Source organism: Micromys minutus (assembly GCF_963924665.1).
Source record: "Micromys minutus genome assembly, chromosome: 13".
NCBI classification, from domain to species: Eukaryota; Metazoa; Chordata; class Mammalia; order Rodentia; family Muridae; genus Micromys; species Micromys minutus.
The window spans coordinates 9104324-9122684 of record NC_137982.1 but is presented as its reverse complement, the minus strand read 5'-3'; the positions used below and the strand labels follow the sequence as shown (position 1 = coordinate 9122684).

Genomic DNA, 18361 nt, shown 5'->3' with positions numbered 1-18361 from the left:
TCCAGAGCTGGCCAGCAGGTGAAAGCTCTTCTCCTAAGTCTCTGAGCCTCAGGACTGGGTAGCCTTAGGCTGAGAGTGTCCCTGAGAGTGCTTTAGTCTTCATAGCAACCTTCCTTGTATGAGAACCCAGTGTGATTTCTCATTTCTCATTGATGGCCTGTGCTCATAGAATCTCTTTGTCAACAGAAATGAGTAGATATTAAAATTTGATCTGGAATGTCCTACTTAAATGTACCCATTTAATACCAGGGCAAATGTACTTAGTAAGCGTGAGACCACCCTGGCCAGTGGCAAGCCCCTGGGTGTCCTGAACAGACAGGCCTGAAGTCAGACCCTGAAAAGGACATGAGGAAGAATTTTGTCTGATAATTCTTGAGTCTAATTTTTCAAGAAGTTTGGCAAAATTATGGTCCATGTCAATGGCTACCTTTCTGTGAAGCAGAGTACAAGCCTAACTGCAGGACTAGTTTGCAGGTTGCCAAGTGTTGGCGATGTGTATGTTGTCTCTTCCTTGAGGTGGGGATGCACATGAGCTTACTCTGTCCTCAGCATTGAGGGCCTCGGGCAGAGAGCTTGGAGGGGCTCATAAAAATGTTTGAAACCTAAAACAAAACAAAACTCACTGGTTCTCAGATGTGAAAAGAAAACTACAAAATAAAAATGTATTGGCCTATTATTATTTCTACAAAGTATATCAACCATCTGTCAGGTTCACTGGTAACTTTCACCTCCATAAAAGATGTTATTACTTTGGGAAACAATTTGTAGGTTAGATTTTTCTCACTTCCCAAGAATTCCTGAGCTCGCCTGATGTTTGCTGAGAAATCAGAGCCAACCATAAATTAATTGAGTTACTGCTGGCCAAATAATTTCAAAAGCAGAATTATTCAACCCCTTTCAAAATTGTTACAGTAAAAATTATATTGGCTCTGTGAGGCGAATGTACTTGAGCGCATCTGATATAGTTCCAGGTCTCCCAAGAGCTCTTAGGGCCCATGAAGGGTTTGCAGGGGCCCCAGCCTGCCTGTTTGACCTCAAAATAAATTGCACGGCCCTACTGAAATGTTCAGTGTTGGTTGCAGGCTGAGATGCATGTGCTTAGGAAAGGGGTGGGGCTGAGGGCAGAGCTCAGTGGCAGAGCTCTTGCTTGTTGTTCTCTGGGCCCTGGGCTCAACTACCAGCACTATGGGGTGAGAGAGAACGAGAACAATGTTGAGGCTAGCAAGGTCCTGGAAGCCTTCCTATGTAAAAAAAAACGGTGAGCAGCCCTCTGGGCTCCAGGGGTTGGAGTGTAGCCTACCTTCTCTGGGGTTGCTGTTGATAGCCTCCAAGGCTGCCTGGGTGAGGTAGGCATTAGATGAAGGGCTCATAGTTGAGTATAAACACGCCATGGAAGAATCAGTCAGACCCAGGACTCTATCCACAAATGCTGAGCAAGTGGCTGGTGGTCCTGTGGTCAGCCGGCCTATGGACACTTTCCGAGGAAGGGCAGCTTCATTGGCTCTTCTTAAGGAACTTACATTGGCTTTCCCTGTCACCTTTTATCTCTCACATGATCACAAGGTTCTCTTTATTCTCTGTTCTGCCATTTTACCCTTGGGCTGGACCGCAAGCCACTTGGTATGTAATTTGTGGCATTTTGGCCTTTTTCTCTGTCCGAAGCAGGACATTTGCCTAGCACAGAGCCTGGTCTTCATGGTTTCCTGAGAGTTGCTGACCATGGCTGAGAGCAGATTTGCAGGGCCTCAGCCTTGCAGGGCCTTGTTACCTCTTCCCAGCCCCCACAATCTTGTTCATCCTGCCTAGGCTTCCTAAAACCCTTGTCTATATTTCTGTTGGAGTATAGCACGAGCACCTGCTACTACATCTCAGAACGCCTGTCACCAGGTAGCCATTTCATCCTTTCCTCAGAGCCCTGAGTCAAAGGCATCTGGGCTCAGCGGTCTGGGACTTGGGCTTAGAGCTGACTCTGGCGCCAGGCTTCTCCTTCCATTGTCTTGTTACCACACAGTCAGGGTTGAGATCTGTGCCCCCAGTAGATGAGTAGTGTCTGTGGGAGCAGGCACTTCTCAGAGCAGTGAGTCTGGGTTAGGCAGACAGGTAAAAGTCCTTCCCTGCTCCACCTGCCACCACCTGTCTCATCTTCACAGGAATGTAGTAAACTACGTCACTTTCAGCTTGAGAACCTGAAAAACCTCCATGGCAGACAGTCATCTGTATCCAAACAAAATCTTAAAAAATGAAATCATTTCTATGGGGCTGTCTGGAGCAGATCATGTGCAGTGGAGGCCCTCTGTGTCGGCGTAGTGCCACGTGCTGCCTTTGCTGGTCTTTTAGAAATGACCCTTAAGAAAATCACATAGGTCCCTCAGTCTCAACATAAAAGGAGAAAATTTTAATTACTGTCTGTCATTTAAAATAATATTTGATTTTCTTATCAATTTATTCTATGTATACAAAATTTAAAAATTTTGTGTCTAAAGAGGGCAGGGATGACCTAAAAGGAAGCAAGGATGATGTACATGCTTGTGTTAAGCAGCTCTGTCTCATATGAGATTCAGGTATTACCAAGGCACTCTTGATCCAGAGTCACCCCGGGGAGACTGAAGTTGATGGGCAGTGTTCCATGAACAGGTCCCTGCAGCCTTCCTTAACAAGTGTCTGTCATTACCTTCATCATGTGCCTTAGCCCGCAGGCTCAGTGGACATGATGGTTTAGACACCCAGCGGTGCAGTACTTGCTAGCTCAGTTCTGCTTTCTCTTTTCAAAAAGGAATTTGGTGGCCTACTGTGACTGTACTGTACAGTCAGCCAAGTAAATTCACCACACTGATCCATTTGTGTGGCTAGTAAGCTGGCCACAGATGCCCAGTCTCCAGGATTTTCCCGATTACTTTTGGCTTGCCAAATGCCAAACTGTTGAGATTTCCAGGCCCTAAGATGCCAGATGCCCAACTTCTAACAGTCACAAAGTTGATAGTTTATCTCTTGCAAATAGCCAGGGCCTTCAGCCATTGTCATCCTTGGAGCATGGCCTAGGGGGTGGAGGGATAGCTAGAGTCACACTCAAAGGCCCTTTGTCATCAATTCAGCAGACCTCTGGGCATGGGGGTGCAAGGAAGATGGTCCTGGAACTGCCTGCCTCTGTTGGCTTTTGCTCAGGCAGATGCTAACAAGGAATGTTCTTTGAAATGTCTGCTATAATGAATTTTGAAACTATTAATTCATTTAAGAAAACATTTTAGGAAAAAGAAAGTACAATACAGGGTAAAGGACACACGGTCTAGAGGCAGGAGACCAGGTGGCTTTTCCCTTTAGTCTCCAGAGCTCCAAAGGCTAAGTCAAAATCGGCTAGCCAGTCACCCCTCACCCGCAGCGTCACATCTCAGCTCTGTCACCATGGGAGCAGTTCTTTTTCTGCAGTGATGTAAACTGAGTCAGTTCTAAGGCACGCTGTTGTGCTGGGCAGCCATGATCTGCTGTTTATAGTTCCTGTCTCGGGACAAGTGAGGTAAAACCACGGGAAACCTACCTAGGAAGTACTGTTGGGCAGCTTCTCCAAGCCACAGCCTCTAGGAGGAGAGGGTGGTTTGCACATGCACTTTGTGTTGTCCCTGAAGCAGTATGGCCCTTGAGAAGGGGTTATAACATGGACAGTTCACATGTAAGGAGAACATGACCTTAGTTCCAGCTGTCTGTGAAAAAGCTAACATATAGCCCCAGGGGTGTGTCCAAACCTGACAGGAGCTAAGGCTGGACCTACCGCAAGCTTCCCAAAGACCCATTGCCTGGCCATCAAGTAAACATCCTGGTTTTTGAGGACTGAGGAGGAGTAGCTTGTCCTGCCTGCCATGGCAGTAGCTGCTATGTCTGTGTGGCACTGTAAGGACCCTACAAACCCCCACATATACATGCACAAAACTGACAGAAGCCAGCCCGTGGTGGCCAGTGCTAAGTCACATATTCCTAGAATAGTTTTCCCACACAGTGCCCAAGGTGTTCCCTGGATTGTGGGCTGTGTATTTGTGGCCAAGTAACTTTGAATCTGAGGATCCTGGTAATTACAAGTGCAGTGATCTTTGTCTGCTCCGCACCAAGACACCCGTGTGACAAGGAGGCCACTCCAGGGAACAAGGTGCCTTAGCAGGTCTGTTTTTTGACATTGGGACTCCTCTTTATCCCTGGAGAAACTCGCTGTGCAGACGAGGCAATGCCTAGATGTGCCTGAGCCTGTTGGAGTTTTTGTTGTTGTAGGTGGGTTGTTTGTTTTCTGTTTTCGTTTTTTGAGACAAGGTTTCTCTGTGTGGCCCTGGATGTTCTGGAATTCTCTCTGTAGATCAGGCTGGCCTTAGAGAATCTGTCTGCTTCTCCCTCCCAAGGGACTAAAGGTGTGCGCCATCACCCTTTGGCTGCCTGTTGGTTTTAAAGGTATCTTTCTAGGAAAGCTGTGCTGTACTCCTGGTGGCTGGCAGTGCTGCGCTGCTTAGCCACCTCACAGCAGCCCTTGTGACCAGACTTGACATGTAATGGCGGCTGCCTGGGGTTAGTTCAGAGCTCATCTGCCCTTTCCTGTACTTCTTCAAGAATGGCCTCTAATGGCAGAGGACCATGTTCCCTGTTAGGGCCTCTAACGGCAGATGGCCATGTTCCCTGTTGGGACCTCTAACGGCAGAGGGCCATGTTCCCTGTTGGGACCTCTAACAGCAGAGGGCCATGGGTTGGCCATTGGCTCAGACAGCAATGTAAGCACCATCTAAACCAAAATATCCCTAGTCTGACCAGCCCCGAGTTAGGTGGGACCTAGGTGTGAAGCCAGGGAGGCAAGGCTAGGACCCACCTAGATCCCTCATCTAGCTGACTGTGGCTGGGAACAAGTCATGAGCTCAGTTTCAGATAAGGTACTGTGGCTGCCTTGGCCTTCTGGAGAAGGGCGTGCTGATTCTGAGCAGCCACTACAATGGGACTAAAGACATAGCTTTGAACTTCCCAGAGGGAAGCCAAAGGCTGTGAGGGCCTGAGCGCAAGGTGTTTGTAAAGGTCTCGCTGCTGAGTGGTGGCAGCAAGCCAAGGCTCTCTTTGGAGAACACAGGGATTTTGTCTTTCAGGAACAGACCTGCCTGAGCTGGAAGAGGGCTGATAAGCACTCTCTGCCTATTGGTTGGATCAAGACTCAGTTCTGGAGACCATCTTCTTTTCCTTCCAAATGAGTCCAAACCCAGGAAAGGTGTGGCCTTTCCATTGCCGCCCTCCTCCCTGCTCTGTCTGTCCTTTTGTGGACACTCAGTGGTGAGGTGGACACACAGAAAGATTAGAGTACACACAGTTGATCTCTCATGCTCGGTGAGTGAGCATGGGTACTCATGGGGGCTGCCTTAGGTATAGTAGATTACAGATGCCACAGCCTGTTCTGCGTTACAAATAGCTGTGCCAGGGCCACTTGAGAGGCTAGAAGCAGGACTATGTCCTTGGGGCTTGTTACAGATCCACTTCGATCAGGGGCCAACTAGTAACTTGGTGTCCCTACTCGCATGTTCACCTGGTAAAGCCTTTGAGATGCAAGACAGAAATTTCATCTCTGAGCCATTCGTGCTGTCCAGCAGGACTTGGTCACACTACCTCCGTGACTCCATAGTCCTTCATCTGCCTTTCTGCTGGACACTGAGCACACTAGAGTATTCTGCATAGTAGCTAGACAATGCTCATCGTACTTTTGGTATTTTGGTATGCTGGCTTCATAAATTCTCACAGTGTTCCAGAAATGTGGGTCCTTCCAGAGAAATCTTGTCGAACCTGCTATGTGAAATTTGAGGAATAGACGTGATTGGAGGCAGGGCAGATTCCAGACACCTTCACACACCTGCCACCTTCACACACTGGGTTCCTAGAAACCAGGGATCATAGTTTTCACCAATTCAGTGGACGGGGCAGACAATATTGGCAACCCCCTGGTGACATCATAGCAAATTCTGTTTCCCATGAAGCTGTAACTCTATTCTTGTCTTTGCACATGAGGAAAGTTAAGGCTCAGAGAGTTTAAAAACAAAGCAAAACAAAACGAACAACTATTAGACATTTGTTTTTGAACTCCATATGTAGAGAAGTTTAAGGATGACTTTGAACTTCTGATTCTCCTGCCTCTACAGGATTACAGACACATGGCAGCATAGCTTGTTTGATCATTACCAGTGCTTATGTGTGCTGGGCAAACACTGAGCTGCACTTTAGCTGATTTAGATAGTTTTCTCTGAGCAAATATGGAAGAAGGAGGGATGACCATGGCAGATCCAGGTGTTTTATCCCCATTTTGTTCCAGCTCAGGAATGTCCTGAGATGGCTGAGTTAGAAACCAAAGATCCCAAGTTGAAAGGAGGTCTGGGTGACTGGCACAAGCCTGGCTGTAAGCAGGTCTGAGCCTTCATGTGGTGCCCAAAGGCAGTGCCCACTCGGGTATCAGGAACACAGAACACACTCCACCCTACCTTTGACCTCTGCTGTAAACCAGGTGTGAGTGAAGATGGCACTGAACTCAGCTGAAGACAAACTGCTCACTCCAGTCTCCTTGTTTTAAGATGCAAAGATCATGATCAAAAGAGGCTCAGTTTACCATGGGCCTAGTGCCACACACACATTCTGCAGTATTTCATGTCCTGGAACTGACAGCAGGGAACAGACTGAAATAAAGCCTACCCATAGGCTTAGATGAGGAACACATGGACAGGGTGACTTGTCTCCTGCCCAAAGCTCGCCAATAGAAGAAGCAAGATTTCGACCCAGGATGGTCTACTCTGCACACCTGCTCTCCACTCACACCTAGTTCAGGGGTCCTTCTTCCAAGGTGCTGTGGCAGATGCTATGTCATGAGCCTAGCTCCTCCTGCCCCCACTGGCCTGTACATCCTTGATCTGCCCACAGGGCACCCCCATACACACAAGTTTGGCCCAGTACTGGTTTGTTTTTAAGGTGTGAAATAGGCACAAGGGATCTTTTAAGTAAGAATGTCTTTCTGCCAACAAAGAAGTTAGTAGCCCATGCACAGTCTTAGGTTAACTTTTTCAAAGGTGAATTTAGTTAGCACATGTGGAAAATAATACTGCCTGGATAAAGGAGAAGGCTAGCTCCAGGAACTGGGCCCCTGGAGAGGAATCTTCCAGTTTGCCAGAGTCTTCATACACCTGCCACCTTCCTACACTGGGCTCCTGGAGACCAGGGGCCGTAGTTTTTACCAAGTCAGTGGAGGGCACAGGCAATATTGGCAACCCCCTGGTGGCATCACACCACATTTTGTTTTTATGACATCCTCCTATGAAGCTATAACTCTGTTTCCATGTGTCTGAAGCAGAGGCCCAACTCTACCTGAGCATCTTCAGCCTATGAACAGGCTAGTCATCCTGTCCCTAAGGAGCTGCAGGCCTAGTCAAGTAACCCTCATGAAAATCCTGGTGCAGGATCTTGGTTACACTTCAAAGGGTATGCTCCTAAGGACCCCATTCTTCCATAACAGTGTCCTAAGAATTCCATGACATGTGGGCTGAGGGTGTATGGAAGCCTTATTGAAAACTAGACAGCAACTAACCAAAGGAAACTGTTCTGGTCCCCTAGTCTCTGCAAAGCATTAACTTTGAACTTAATGGCACTCTTCCACTGGCCTGCTGCTTATCATGTGACCTTTCCAGACAGCTCTGGGCTAACACAGGCGTGTGAGGCCACAGATGAGACACCTAACCACTAAGACAGGGCAAGTGTAAAGCCACAGAATATCCAGGACTGGATTCTTTCCTCTTAGAGACCAGAGCTGACACACCCTATAGCTTCTAGCTTCCAGATTCTGCTTCTACCACCTTCTTGGAGCAGTGCAGTCCCTCACTCCCATCAGCCCAACTCCACTAGCTCCAGCAGCCATCCCAGGGGATTGCTAGAGGATTAGATAACTGTCTTGGGGCTCACATGCCCACTTGTATTCCCAGGCTGAGGGGCTTAGAGGCCTATGTGAGCTGGGCTCCCCAAAAGACTTACCTGATGGCTTATCAGTGGAAGATGGGAGACTGGTAAGGGCAGGCATGGTGGGCAGGGAGGGCGGCAGCACCTTCAGATTCTGGTCACTCTGGATCTCATTGGTGGAGATCTGGTTGATGATGCGGTTGTAGGTAGGCGGTTGGTAGACCCGAGGTGGAGTGGCTGGGGGTGGCTGGGGCACAGGCCTGGCTGCAGGTACTCGTTGGCAATGCTCTTCAAGCTGGGCAATAACCTCTGATTGGTTGTGAGCCAGCATAGCCAGGTGCTGGAACTTGTGCTCCAGGTCCTTGTACTTGCTAGCCAGCTGCAGCATGTCAGCTGTCTGGTTCAGGATCCTGTTCTCCAGCTGGGAAAGCTCCAGCGCATTGTCTCGCTTTCGAATGATCTCATGTAGAAGTTGCATGTAGAGCTGCGTGACTCGAGAGTTCATGTTGCGGCTCTCCTTGCGCAGCAGCTTCACCTCGCTCACGATGCCGCCATCCACCTCCACCAGCTGCTGCAGCGTCTCAATCTGCCGCTTCTGCTTAAGCAGCTCATTGTTGAGCAGCTCCAGCTCCTGCTTGTGCACACGGTTCTCCAGGTGCACCTCGGGCTCCTTGGAGTTGACACAAATGGCACCTGTGACCCGCTGCTGGGGCACAATGAAAGTGTAGGTGCACTTGTCCGGGGACTCACCTGCCCTCTTGTACCTGTTAAGGTAAATGTACTCTCTCTGCGAACCATCCTCTGTGCCCTCAACATCAGCCTCTGGGCCTGTAGCAGCTCCGACAGCGGCCAGCAGTCCAAGCCACCAATAGGTCATATACAGCGACCTCATGTTCCTTGCAGTGTGCTGGTTGGTCTTTACGAACGAGGTCTCTGAAAACCTGAGAGTGGAGAAGCAAAGTCAGTGACAGTCCCATCTGCCAGTGGCTTGTGCAAGGTAGGACATTCCCCAAATACATGTTGGGGAGGCTATGTTCCACTCTCCTGGAATCAGAATGATTGTTGCAGATATGTCAGTAGATAGTGGGCCCTGCAGAGGTAGCTCAAGGATTTGACACTGAGCATGGTAGGGCTTGGGGAATATCCAGTTCTTTTCCCCTGCCCCAGGAGCCTTGGACCTTCACACGTATGTGTTCCGTACTCTCATATCCCTGAGCTTTCCCCATCTTCTGCCTGTCTCTTGGATCTAAGTTCTGTAAGGCAGATACAAGGTCTCTCTCAACCTCCTGTCCTTAGAATGTAGCACTGAGAAGGCTTTTAAGCTAAATGAACAAGCTGCCAGACATAGATTGGGATGTGTTCACTTAGTAGTGGTCAGTGTCAGAAGAAGGCAGTGTCTCTGTTTTAGATGAGCTACAGAGTTCCAAACAGGAATAATCTGACCTCTTCTAAACCCAAAATCTTTTAACAGCCAGTGTCTTCTGGGGTCCTGATCAGAGTGATTAAGTTGGGCATGCGTTTCTGGCTTGTTTCTTGGACAATATATTCCTTCCCCATACGTTCCGTGGACATAAAGGTGTGCAGGCAGTGTGCTTGCTGGATGCTGGGGATATGGCTGCCCTACAGGGCTTCCACATCACCAGAGTTCCCAAGAACTACATGAAGGAGCAGTCATGTGTTGTGAAAGGTTATGACAGGGCCCTGACCCAGTAGAGGGGTCAGGAGCACTTCCCTGAGAAAGTGAACTTTGTACTGACTCTTGAGGGATGAGTGGGAGCTAGATAGGCGAAGAGGGGTGTTAGGGTGTGTGCTGTCTCTCCTCCAGGCCCCTGAGGGGCACCGCTCCAGCAGTCTTCCCAGTCTGGGTTTCCTATAGGACTGCCGCTATCTCTTTCTGGCACTCACAGCCCCTCTTCAGCTATTGTTCTATTTGTCTTCCTCCCTCTTGGCAAAGCCCTCCAGAGAATTGCCCACACTCACAGTTCTCAGATAGCTTCTCCCTTCCTGACCTCTTTAGTCTCTGCTCTCTGCCCACTGTGCAGGTCTTCTTCCTCCCCATACCTCCCTCCTCGTCTCCTGTCCCCCACCCCCACCCCACCCACACCAATTTTTTCCTGTGTTAGCAAATAGTCACTCAGGCCACAGCCCTTGAAGTAATCCTCAGCTCCTCAGCTTCTTTTCTATCTCCAACCCCTGCCTGTAATGCACCACAGACATGTGGTAGCCATAGATTAGAAGGGTTCCCCAACACCCCTGCTGTCCTCAGCCACTCCCCATTGTCACCTCTCCCTGACTTAACTGTGTACCTGTATTGTAGTGGCCTCCTAACTTGCAACCCTCTCCCTGCCCCCTGACTGCCAGAGGGATCCTTTATAGAAGTCCTATGGAGTCTGAAGTTGCGCTTCAATTCAAGACCCACAGCAGCTTCTCACCTTAAAGTGAAAGGGAGGACTCTTGGGGCCCTCCCTGGCCCAGCTTCTGGTGCCTCCTAGATTTCATCTCTGGTCTCTTCCCTGCTTAGTCACTTCCTGTAGCCACTCTGGCCGGCTGGCTCTCAGGCTCTCAGGAACACGAAAGACCTTGACTTGCACCTCTCCCCTGTTTCTTTGCTGCTCACTTTCTTTCTCCTTCATGTCTTTGCTCAAAGACCATCTTCTCAGTGACATGTTCTCTCCCACCTCCAAAACTAACTTAAGATTGTGACCCCCCTTCTACCCCTCGGAGTCCTTATTACCAGGTTTGTGCTGCTCCTCCCCCTAAATATCAGTATCTCTGGGGAGTCAATTTGGTTCCTGTGCCATTTATGTCTGCTGCCTGATCCAGAATAGAGACAATTGGTCAATATATGGTGGTGGAGGTGGTGGTGGGGATGTGTGTGAAAAGACAGTCAGCAACAGCTGCAGTGCAGTGGAGAAACTGTGGAGACAGAACTAGCAAGCAGGGTGTCCGTGTAGGGCAGGAGTGATCAGCCTGTGCAGTGGAGGTCATGGGTCAGATTCACTGGTAATGTCCATAGGGTTTATAGATTGAGTGTGCCTGATCTGGGGTTTCTTCTCTGGGTTCTTACAGTGTTCTTGGTAGCAACTGCTCTGATTCTTATTTTTTATAGCATATATTTATCTGTATGTATATATGTAGGGCACAAATGTCATACAGACTTGCAGAAGTCAGAGAACAACTTGTGGGAGTCAGTTCTTTCCTTCTGTCATGTCTGTCTTGGGCATCAACCTCAGAGCATCAGGTTTGGTGGTGGCAAGAACTGTTACCCACTGGCCCATCTCACCAGACCTAGATATTCTTAACCCCATATCACAGAGCAGGAGACTGGGACTCAGTTTTCAACTTTCAAGATCACAAGGTTAGAAGGTGGCACAACAGAATTCATCCTCACATGTGCACTTCACACACACGTCTGCTGAACACTGGCTGTGGCACAGGAGCCCATGGAAGATCCTTCTGCAAATCTCTGGTTGCAGACTGCAGATCAGACCCTGTTCTCCATGGGGCTCCACTGGGCTGTTTTCTACCAAAGTCTAGAACCCATGTTTGGTTCCAACAGTCAGAGAAGGTCTGATGGGCCAGGCAGGAAGGGTATTTAACTGAGAACTGCTCTGTGGAGAGGTGGGGCTTCAGTGGAAACAGGACGGTTTGACAATGTTTGCCTAGTTTCCAAAGCTTTGGTTTCTTAGGAGCTGATGGTTACTCCCCCATTGTAGAAGAATGGGGAGAAGCTGGGCTCCAGGCTAGGGTTGGCCCTTTTGCCACACCTTCAGTGGGCAGCTCACCTGCCTACTTGGTGACAAACACCTCTGTGCTGTGGCCAAGAAACTGTCAGAATGCCATGGAAGCAACTTGGCACCAGAGAACATACTTGATTTCTAAACATTTCTGGGCATCCCCACCTGGAGGATATGCTGTACTGTTTATGGTGGGGTTCTGTCCCTTTCAACTGTGGGTCTTTGCCGTTCTTGCCTTTGGACTTAAGATCCTGAAGACCAAGTACCTCCTTTGTGGAACAGGGTGATTTGGCTCCATTGCACACTGTGTGGGGAAGTATGAGGGCAGAGCGTTACAATGGTCACATGATGGAAGCTTAGCAGAGCACCACTGAGGAGCACGGATGATGGCTGTGCAGTGGGAAGGATGCTGTTGCCCTCTTGGAGGAAAGGCCACTAATGGCCCACCTTATAGAGAACCCAGGTCCATGCCACAAAGCTGCTCAGACCATGTTTTGACCCTGGGCAGATGTCCAGTACTGGCACATGGTGGGTGGCTGGGGACATGGTCTTGGAAGAACATTTCTCGCCATCGTTAGACTAAAAACACACCAAACTCGACAAGTGCTGGTCACACATGTTCTGATCACTCTGAACCACAGTCCAGTATTTGTGTTGTACCTGACTTAAAGGTGAGGAAGTGAAAGCTTAGAAAGACATGATAGTCACCAAGTGTCTAAGTACAGAATCTGGGTTCCATCTGCATGGGCCTGAGCTTGGTGGGGTAATTTGGAGTCTGGTGCCTTACAGAAAGGAATGCAAGGAACTAAACCCCCCGTGGGGGCAGACATCCTCACTCTAGGTAAGTTAGCAGTGTTAGTGGCCAATGGAGAGAGACACTTGGCATCCAGGCAGACAGGGTGTCCTGCCTAGAGAGATGCAGCAGGTAAAGTCCAAGCTGGACCACCAAGTGACCTAACCAGGGCTGTGCTCGGGTGCATCCCTCAGCCTCTACAGCATTTGTTTTCCCTAAGGATTCTAAACCATCCTCTGCTAGTTTGGCAGTTCCGAATGGGCAGTAATGAGTCTGTTTACTTTTGCTTTCTTGATATTTATTCAGCTAATTGCATCCCAAGAGAAGTAACCCCCCAGCATTCCAGCTGTCTTAGGCTGGAGACTAGCTCAACTCTAGGCAAAGTGCTCCTCCTTGCTTTCTCCCCATGACCAACAAAGAAAAGCAAACCCAACTGTTTTTCTTGGCTTAGAAATTAAAATAAAAACACCGATCGGAATCGCTTTTCCACATTGTGTGGCAAGGACTTTCCATTGTGCCGGGCTTTCCTCTCCCTAGCAGCAAGGCTGCAGTGACCACGTGGCAGGCAGCCTTTGCACGTGGGGAGGACTCCCTGGGCTTGGGTCTCACCCAGCTCCCGTGGGCTGTCTACATGTCCCCATTTGGCCCATGTGATGTAGCCACAAACTGCGCATCTGTATCCCTCTGGCCATCACAGCACTGTAACCTGGGCATTGGGCTACTTTGTGGGATGAAGCATCATTTTGGTAATACAGAGCTGTATCCTGCCCAGTGGCAGAAGCTACTGGCCTGGGATATGCTTCTGAATTCTTATCACAAAGATTAGGAATGAGAAAAGTTCAAATAATAAAAATAACTCCATTTAATTAGTTCTGGGAACCAAGCACTTAGTCTGTAACATGTCACTGAATCTTCCAGCAGCCCATTGGGAAGGGCCATTGCTTCCGGACAGCTATGTAGCCAGGTGCTGGGGCCCACACCTGCACCCTAAGTAACAGCGGGGCAGTTCCCCCATTTGACTGCTGAAATGCTGAGTGAGCTCTCTCACTCACAGTCTTTGTGGGCCTGTGTATTTCTAGTATCCTTTTCCTTTTCCTTAAATAGGGTCCCATGTGTCTCAGGCTGGCTCTCAACTCCCTGTGAAGCTGAGGATCTACCCTGCCTCCAGCTCTCCAGTGCTGGGGCTGGAGGCATGTGCTAGTACCACATTTATGCAGAGCTGGGCATTAATGAGAACCAGTCAAGCACTCTGCCCGCTGAGCCATATATATCCCCAGCCCTATTACATCTATCTAGTTACCACAAAGGAGCATTCAAGGTTAAGGGGGTGTATGGGGGCACTGCTGAGAAGTGAAGACTGTGACTTATTGGCCAAGTCAGGGAATTATAAAGTAGCAGAACCGGGCAGCAGGTACACCAGAAACATCAAAATAGGCCTGCTGTAGAAGCACCAGTGTGACAGGAAACCCCGAGAAAAGCCTTCTGATCTTCTAGGCAGGTGGAGGCTAGGGGTGCTGTTGGGGTCTGCAGGACTGGCTCTTGTGGGCTATCCTGGTCAGTCCAGGTTGTATCCTGGAAGAGTACACTGCTCCACCCCAGCTAGCACTTCACTGCCAGCTGTGAGCACAAGCCTGATGAGGCATCCCAGCCATGCTGGAGACGCTAGAAGTGACCTTTGCCAAGGCCACAAGGCCCACGTGTGTTTGCTGGCCCTCTTCTCCAGCTTCTGTGCTTGAGCTAGTGAAGAATCAGAGCATGAATGGAGATGGCAAGTCTAAGATCAGGACAGCAGAGAGCCCAGCAGAATGTAAGCAGCAGTGAATGATTATTACTATAAAAGCTGCAGGAAGACCTGGCATGCCTGCAGAGTGGTTCCCAAGCCCGCCGCTGACATGGTGGGGAAGGAACCAGCTGCAGAGTAAGTTTCTAAGGAAGAGCCATCAGGTGGGGATGTGGCAGTAGTGCTGTGAGCACTGGCTGTCTCCTTTGTTACACATGTGTGTACCCCCACAGCTCTGTGCATAGACGCTCCAGGTACTGGTTGTCTTCTGTGATGATTATTATTACCAGCCCCAGGAAACACAGCATTGACTCCTGATCTAGGACGCAGATTATACTTGCATTGAGCAGCAAGGGAAGTCCAGGCTCCTAGGTGTTAGGTCTCCTGGAGTAAACATCAAAACCCGTGCCCTCACTCCAAGGTCACCTCTCCACCAGTATGAATAAAAGACTCCTGTTTGTTTGTTTGTCTAATGGCCAAGATGCAGTTGCTTCTTACTGTTGAGCAGACTTGACTTTCAAGTCAGTACAAGGGTCAGTTTTGTTGGATGTTAGAAAGAGCTTCTTCATCCTGTGAGTGGAGCGACCCCAGAATGGGCATCACAGACTAACAGTGGTAGGCTCACCTTGGGCAACCTGGAGAAGGAACTGTGTATCATTTGTCCTCCATGATTCACCCCAAGCCTGGAGGCCAGGGTGGGAATAACCAGTCTCCAACTGCCACCCTTCTTATCCCAGGATCCTGTGAATCATCCCTCACCAGTAGACCATGAGAGTCCCCAGGAAGGCTGCAGCCAGCTCCCCCACTTCCTCAGCTTAGCAATTGTCAGACTTTTATATAAGTCCCTCTCCACTCAGCCTTCCAATCTACCAGTCTGGCTTCATCCTGGGGTCAGTCCTGTTGTGGGCGACTTGGATAGAGGCATGGGCCAGAAAAGCTGAGAGGCTGGGATCACATCCTCTGGCTGTGCTTGAAGGAGTGATGGAGATGGGGTGGGGCAACCCTGAAGTCCCAGGCTCTCGTGCACATGCCACGGGTGAGCTGTTGGCTTCCAGGGAAGGCTGAGTGTGTGGAGGCGGACTGTGGTCACACCATGAGATCATAGGGGATGTGGTTAGGCCTGGGGAGCTGGGTGCCTGGGCCAAGGGGATGAGAATACGGATGTTACGTTTGCTTGTTGCATTTGGGAACCATTTTGAGATTTCCCCAAAGTGCGTACACCGAGCCCTCCATGCCAGGAGTCATGGAGAGCAGAGCAGCAGCAGGGAGTGTCTGGAGAAACCATTGAGAGTCCAGCTTCTGAGTTGGCTGCTGCACTTCCTGTAGGGCCCAGTGTGCTCTGGGCCCTGGACTGGGGGCCAGAGTGGGCGGTGTCTGACGCTGGCTACACACCACTACCCCAGGCAGCTTCCTGGAAAACCTGGGCATTGCCCGGAGCTTCTCTCCTGAGCCCAGCTGAGTAGCTGACACAGAAGGTCACCTCAGCCAACAGAGATGCCTCCTTCACACAGCACAGGACCAGACCTGCCAGATGGTAGAGGTGGGCTCTGAGCCAGCTTTCTTACCCACACGCTCCTAAGTGGCTCCCTGCATCTGGGTGGGTGTGAGACAGTCTCATGTAGTCTGAGTGGATTTCGGGCTGGCCGAGGCTGGTATGCCCATGGGACTCTGATCCTCCTGCTGGGATGTCAGGCCCTGTGTGCCAGTACCCAGTTTAGGGGATGTTAGTCAATTAAACCCAGGTCATTTGGTGTGCTAGACTATAATTCACTCCATATGCACTTTCAGGTCTAAATAAAACTCATATGGCATCCGGTCAGCATTCTTACACACATGCTTCACATGTTCTCTGCCTGGAGAACCTTTGCCTACAGCCCTCCCTGGTATGCATCTTTCTTCCTTTCTGAGGTGACCTCTTAAGGCCACCTTTCTGTGAAGAAATCTCCTTTCTATTCCAGCTTGCAAGAATAGTTAGCTCTGCTCAGCGCCCAGAGCTCAGACTGTACTGGCTGCCCCAGAATGTAAGCTTGGAGTCACCCCAGAATGCCCAGCAGCACCTCGTTTGTTCCACGTGTTCTCCTGGCTAGTCATAAGAGACAGAGCAGGAAAAAAAGAGATGAGGGCCCTGTGTTCTGGTGGCACACAGCAGCAGGCATTCCTAACTCAGGTGGCAGCACGCAGGAGAGCTAAGGGGCCCCATGACCCACCCAGGATGGGGACTAGAGGTGGTGGATCTAGGGGGAGGAGAAATGCCAGAGTATTGTCTCATTGTTCATGGACTCATCCACTCTGCAGATCTCTGCTGCCTAGGACGTGTTCTGGAGAATCATTCAGCCGGGCAAAGGCAAAATCCTTCCACCGCAGAGGGTGGAGTAGGATCCACCCCAGCAGGCCTTGGGCCTTCTGGAAACTGGGAATCTTTGGGAGATAAAGATAAAGTTACTTCTGGGCATTTATGTGGTGGCCTTCATCTGCCTATTTGAGGATTGAGTGACAGAAGCCAAATCTCTAGGGCTGCTGGCCTCAAGACAGGCCAGTTTCACGAGGGAGTGGACCTGCACAATGGCTCAATTGTCAGAGGCCTGGCTCCACACCCAGAGTCTTAGCATTCCTGTGATCAGAAAGTGTCTTACGGTGATGTGTACATGGAACCGGATGCTGTAGCACCCCCACCCTACCCCCACTCCCTGCTCCTGTTAGGAGCAGGTACAGCTTGGCCACAGAAACGTCCCCCAAATAAGGATTCTGATGTGTACTGTCTATCATCACAAACTCCAAGATGCCTGAGGTTAAGTAAGTTTGGTGTTTCCAGTAAGTTTACAAGAAAGATTCGCTTCTCTATATATCAGCTCTTCACAGAGGCTTCTACTACATGGTTGCACCAGACTGAGCTGGGGTAAAAGGACAGGTTAAAGCTGGGATTCTTTTTTGGGGGGCGGGTACTGATGGAGAGACCATGGAAGATGTACTGTGCTCCTGAGCCTCAGTTTCCACTTCTGTATCCTTGGGGAACCCTCTCAGTTCCCAGGGGCAACTCTGAGGACTCATGCCATCTGCTGGGTGTTTGTGGGATTGTTTACAGTCTGTCTGCCTCATCCTAGTGCGCTTAGGTTCTACACAGTATTTCTACCGTGTGCACTCTTAAGTTGAAAACATTCCAGATAAAGTAGGCCATGAGTCGGTGAGAAGCTGAATATATCTGCCGTTCTGGGAGACCTTCTGTCTGTTTTGTTCATTTCCAGACACCTGATGCTGCCTCAGGAGCTGTTAGGTGTGGCACAGGTTAGATGCTGAGCTCCAACAAGCAGCCCCAAAGGATCCCCACAGTAGCGGTGAGAGAATGCTGTGTTGTCAGGAAGATGAACCCAAGGTACTGCCCTCCACATGCAGGGTGCAGAGGCCGGTGTCAGGTTGTGAAGACAATGTGGGATGTGCACCTGTGCTTCCTTCCCATGCTGCAGATGTGGGTCCCAGAGAAGGCAGCATAGAAACCAGGGAAGCATACTGTTCTCAGAGGGATTAAGGTCAGGAAAAGCAGACTTGACAGCCAGGGTCACAGTGTGTCATCAGGACAGAAAAGGTCAGGATACAGTGTGGAGTAGTGGAGTAGATGGAAGAGGGTGTGGGCTTTGGAACCACAGTGCTAAGTTCAAAGCCCATAACTGTTAGCTTAGGCAAGTTGGCTTTCTTTATCCTGCCATCTGAAAAGGGGGCTGCTAAAAGAGGATCCCATTTTTTTGGTGGGGGGAAGGGTGGAATCAGAGTACCTGCTCACTAAGCCCAGTGGGCAACTTTGTAAACTTATCTGGGTTTCTTGCCCACAAGCCCACAGCTATGCTGGGCAGGAGTCTCGAGAGTCATGCATGCTGTCCACCTGTCTCTTTCTGCTGTGCTCCCCTTGCCCAGTGCTAATCTGTTTGCCTTAGCCAGGTTCACAAAGTTAGTCAGAACCTCTGAGAGGCCAGAAAGCCACCAAGTCCACACTACAGCGTCACCCATGCCAGACGCCTGAGCTGGAAGCATGTACTTCACAGCCAGAAGCCTGGAGAACCCAGGAGCCCTCTGTCTCTGGCCTCAGCTACACCATGCTCAGGCTTGCGGGAGTCTGATCTC

At 49.9% G+C, this 18361-nt stretch overlaps 2 protein-coding genes across 2 annotated transcripts in view; one reads left to right on the top strand and one right to left on the bottom strand.

Moving 5' to 3' along the window:
* The window catches only part of RALGPS1 (Ral GEF with PH domain and SH3 binding motif 1), a 228257-nt gene that overhangs the window by 126290 nt on the left and 83606 nt on the right, over positions 1-18361 (top strand). The gene's annotated exons all lie outside the window — the stretch shown is intronic.
* Positions 1-18361, bottom strand: part of ANGPTL2 (angiopoietin like 2) — a 30893-nt gene that overhangs the window by 10268 nt on the left and 2264 nt on the right. Inside the window, exon 2 of the mRNA XM_080927813.1 lies at positions 8014-8879. Coding sequence (XP_080783939.1) covers positions 8014-8830 — 817 coding nt within the window. The 5' untranslated portion in view covers positions 8831-8879. The remainder of the gene's footprint in view (positions 1-8013; positions 8880-18361) is intronic.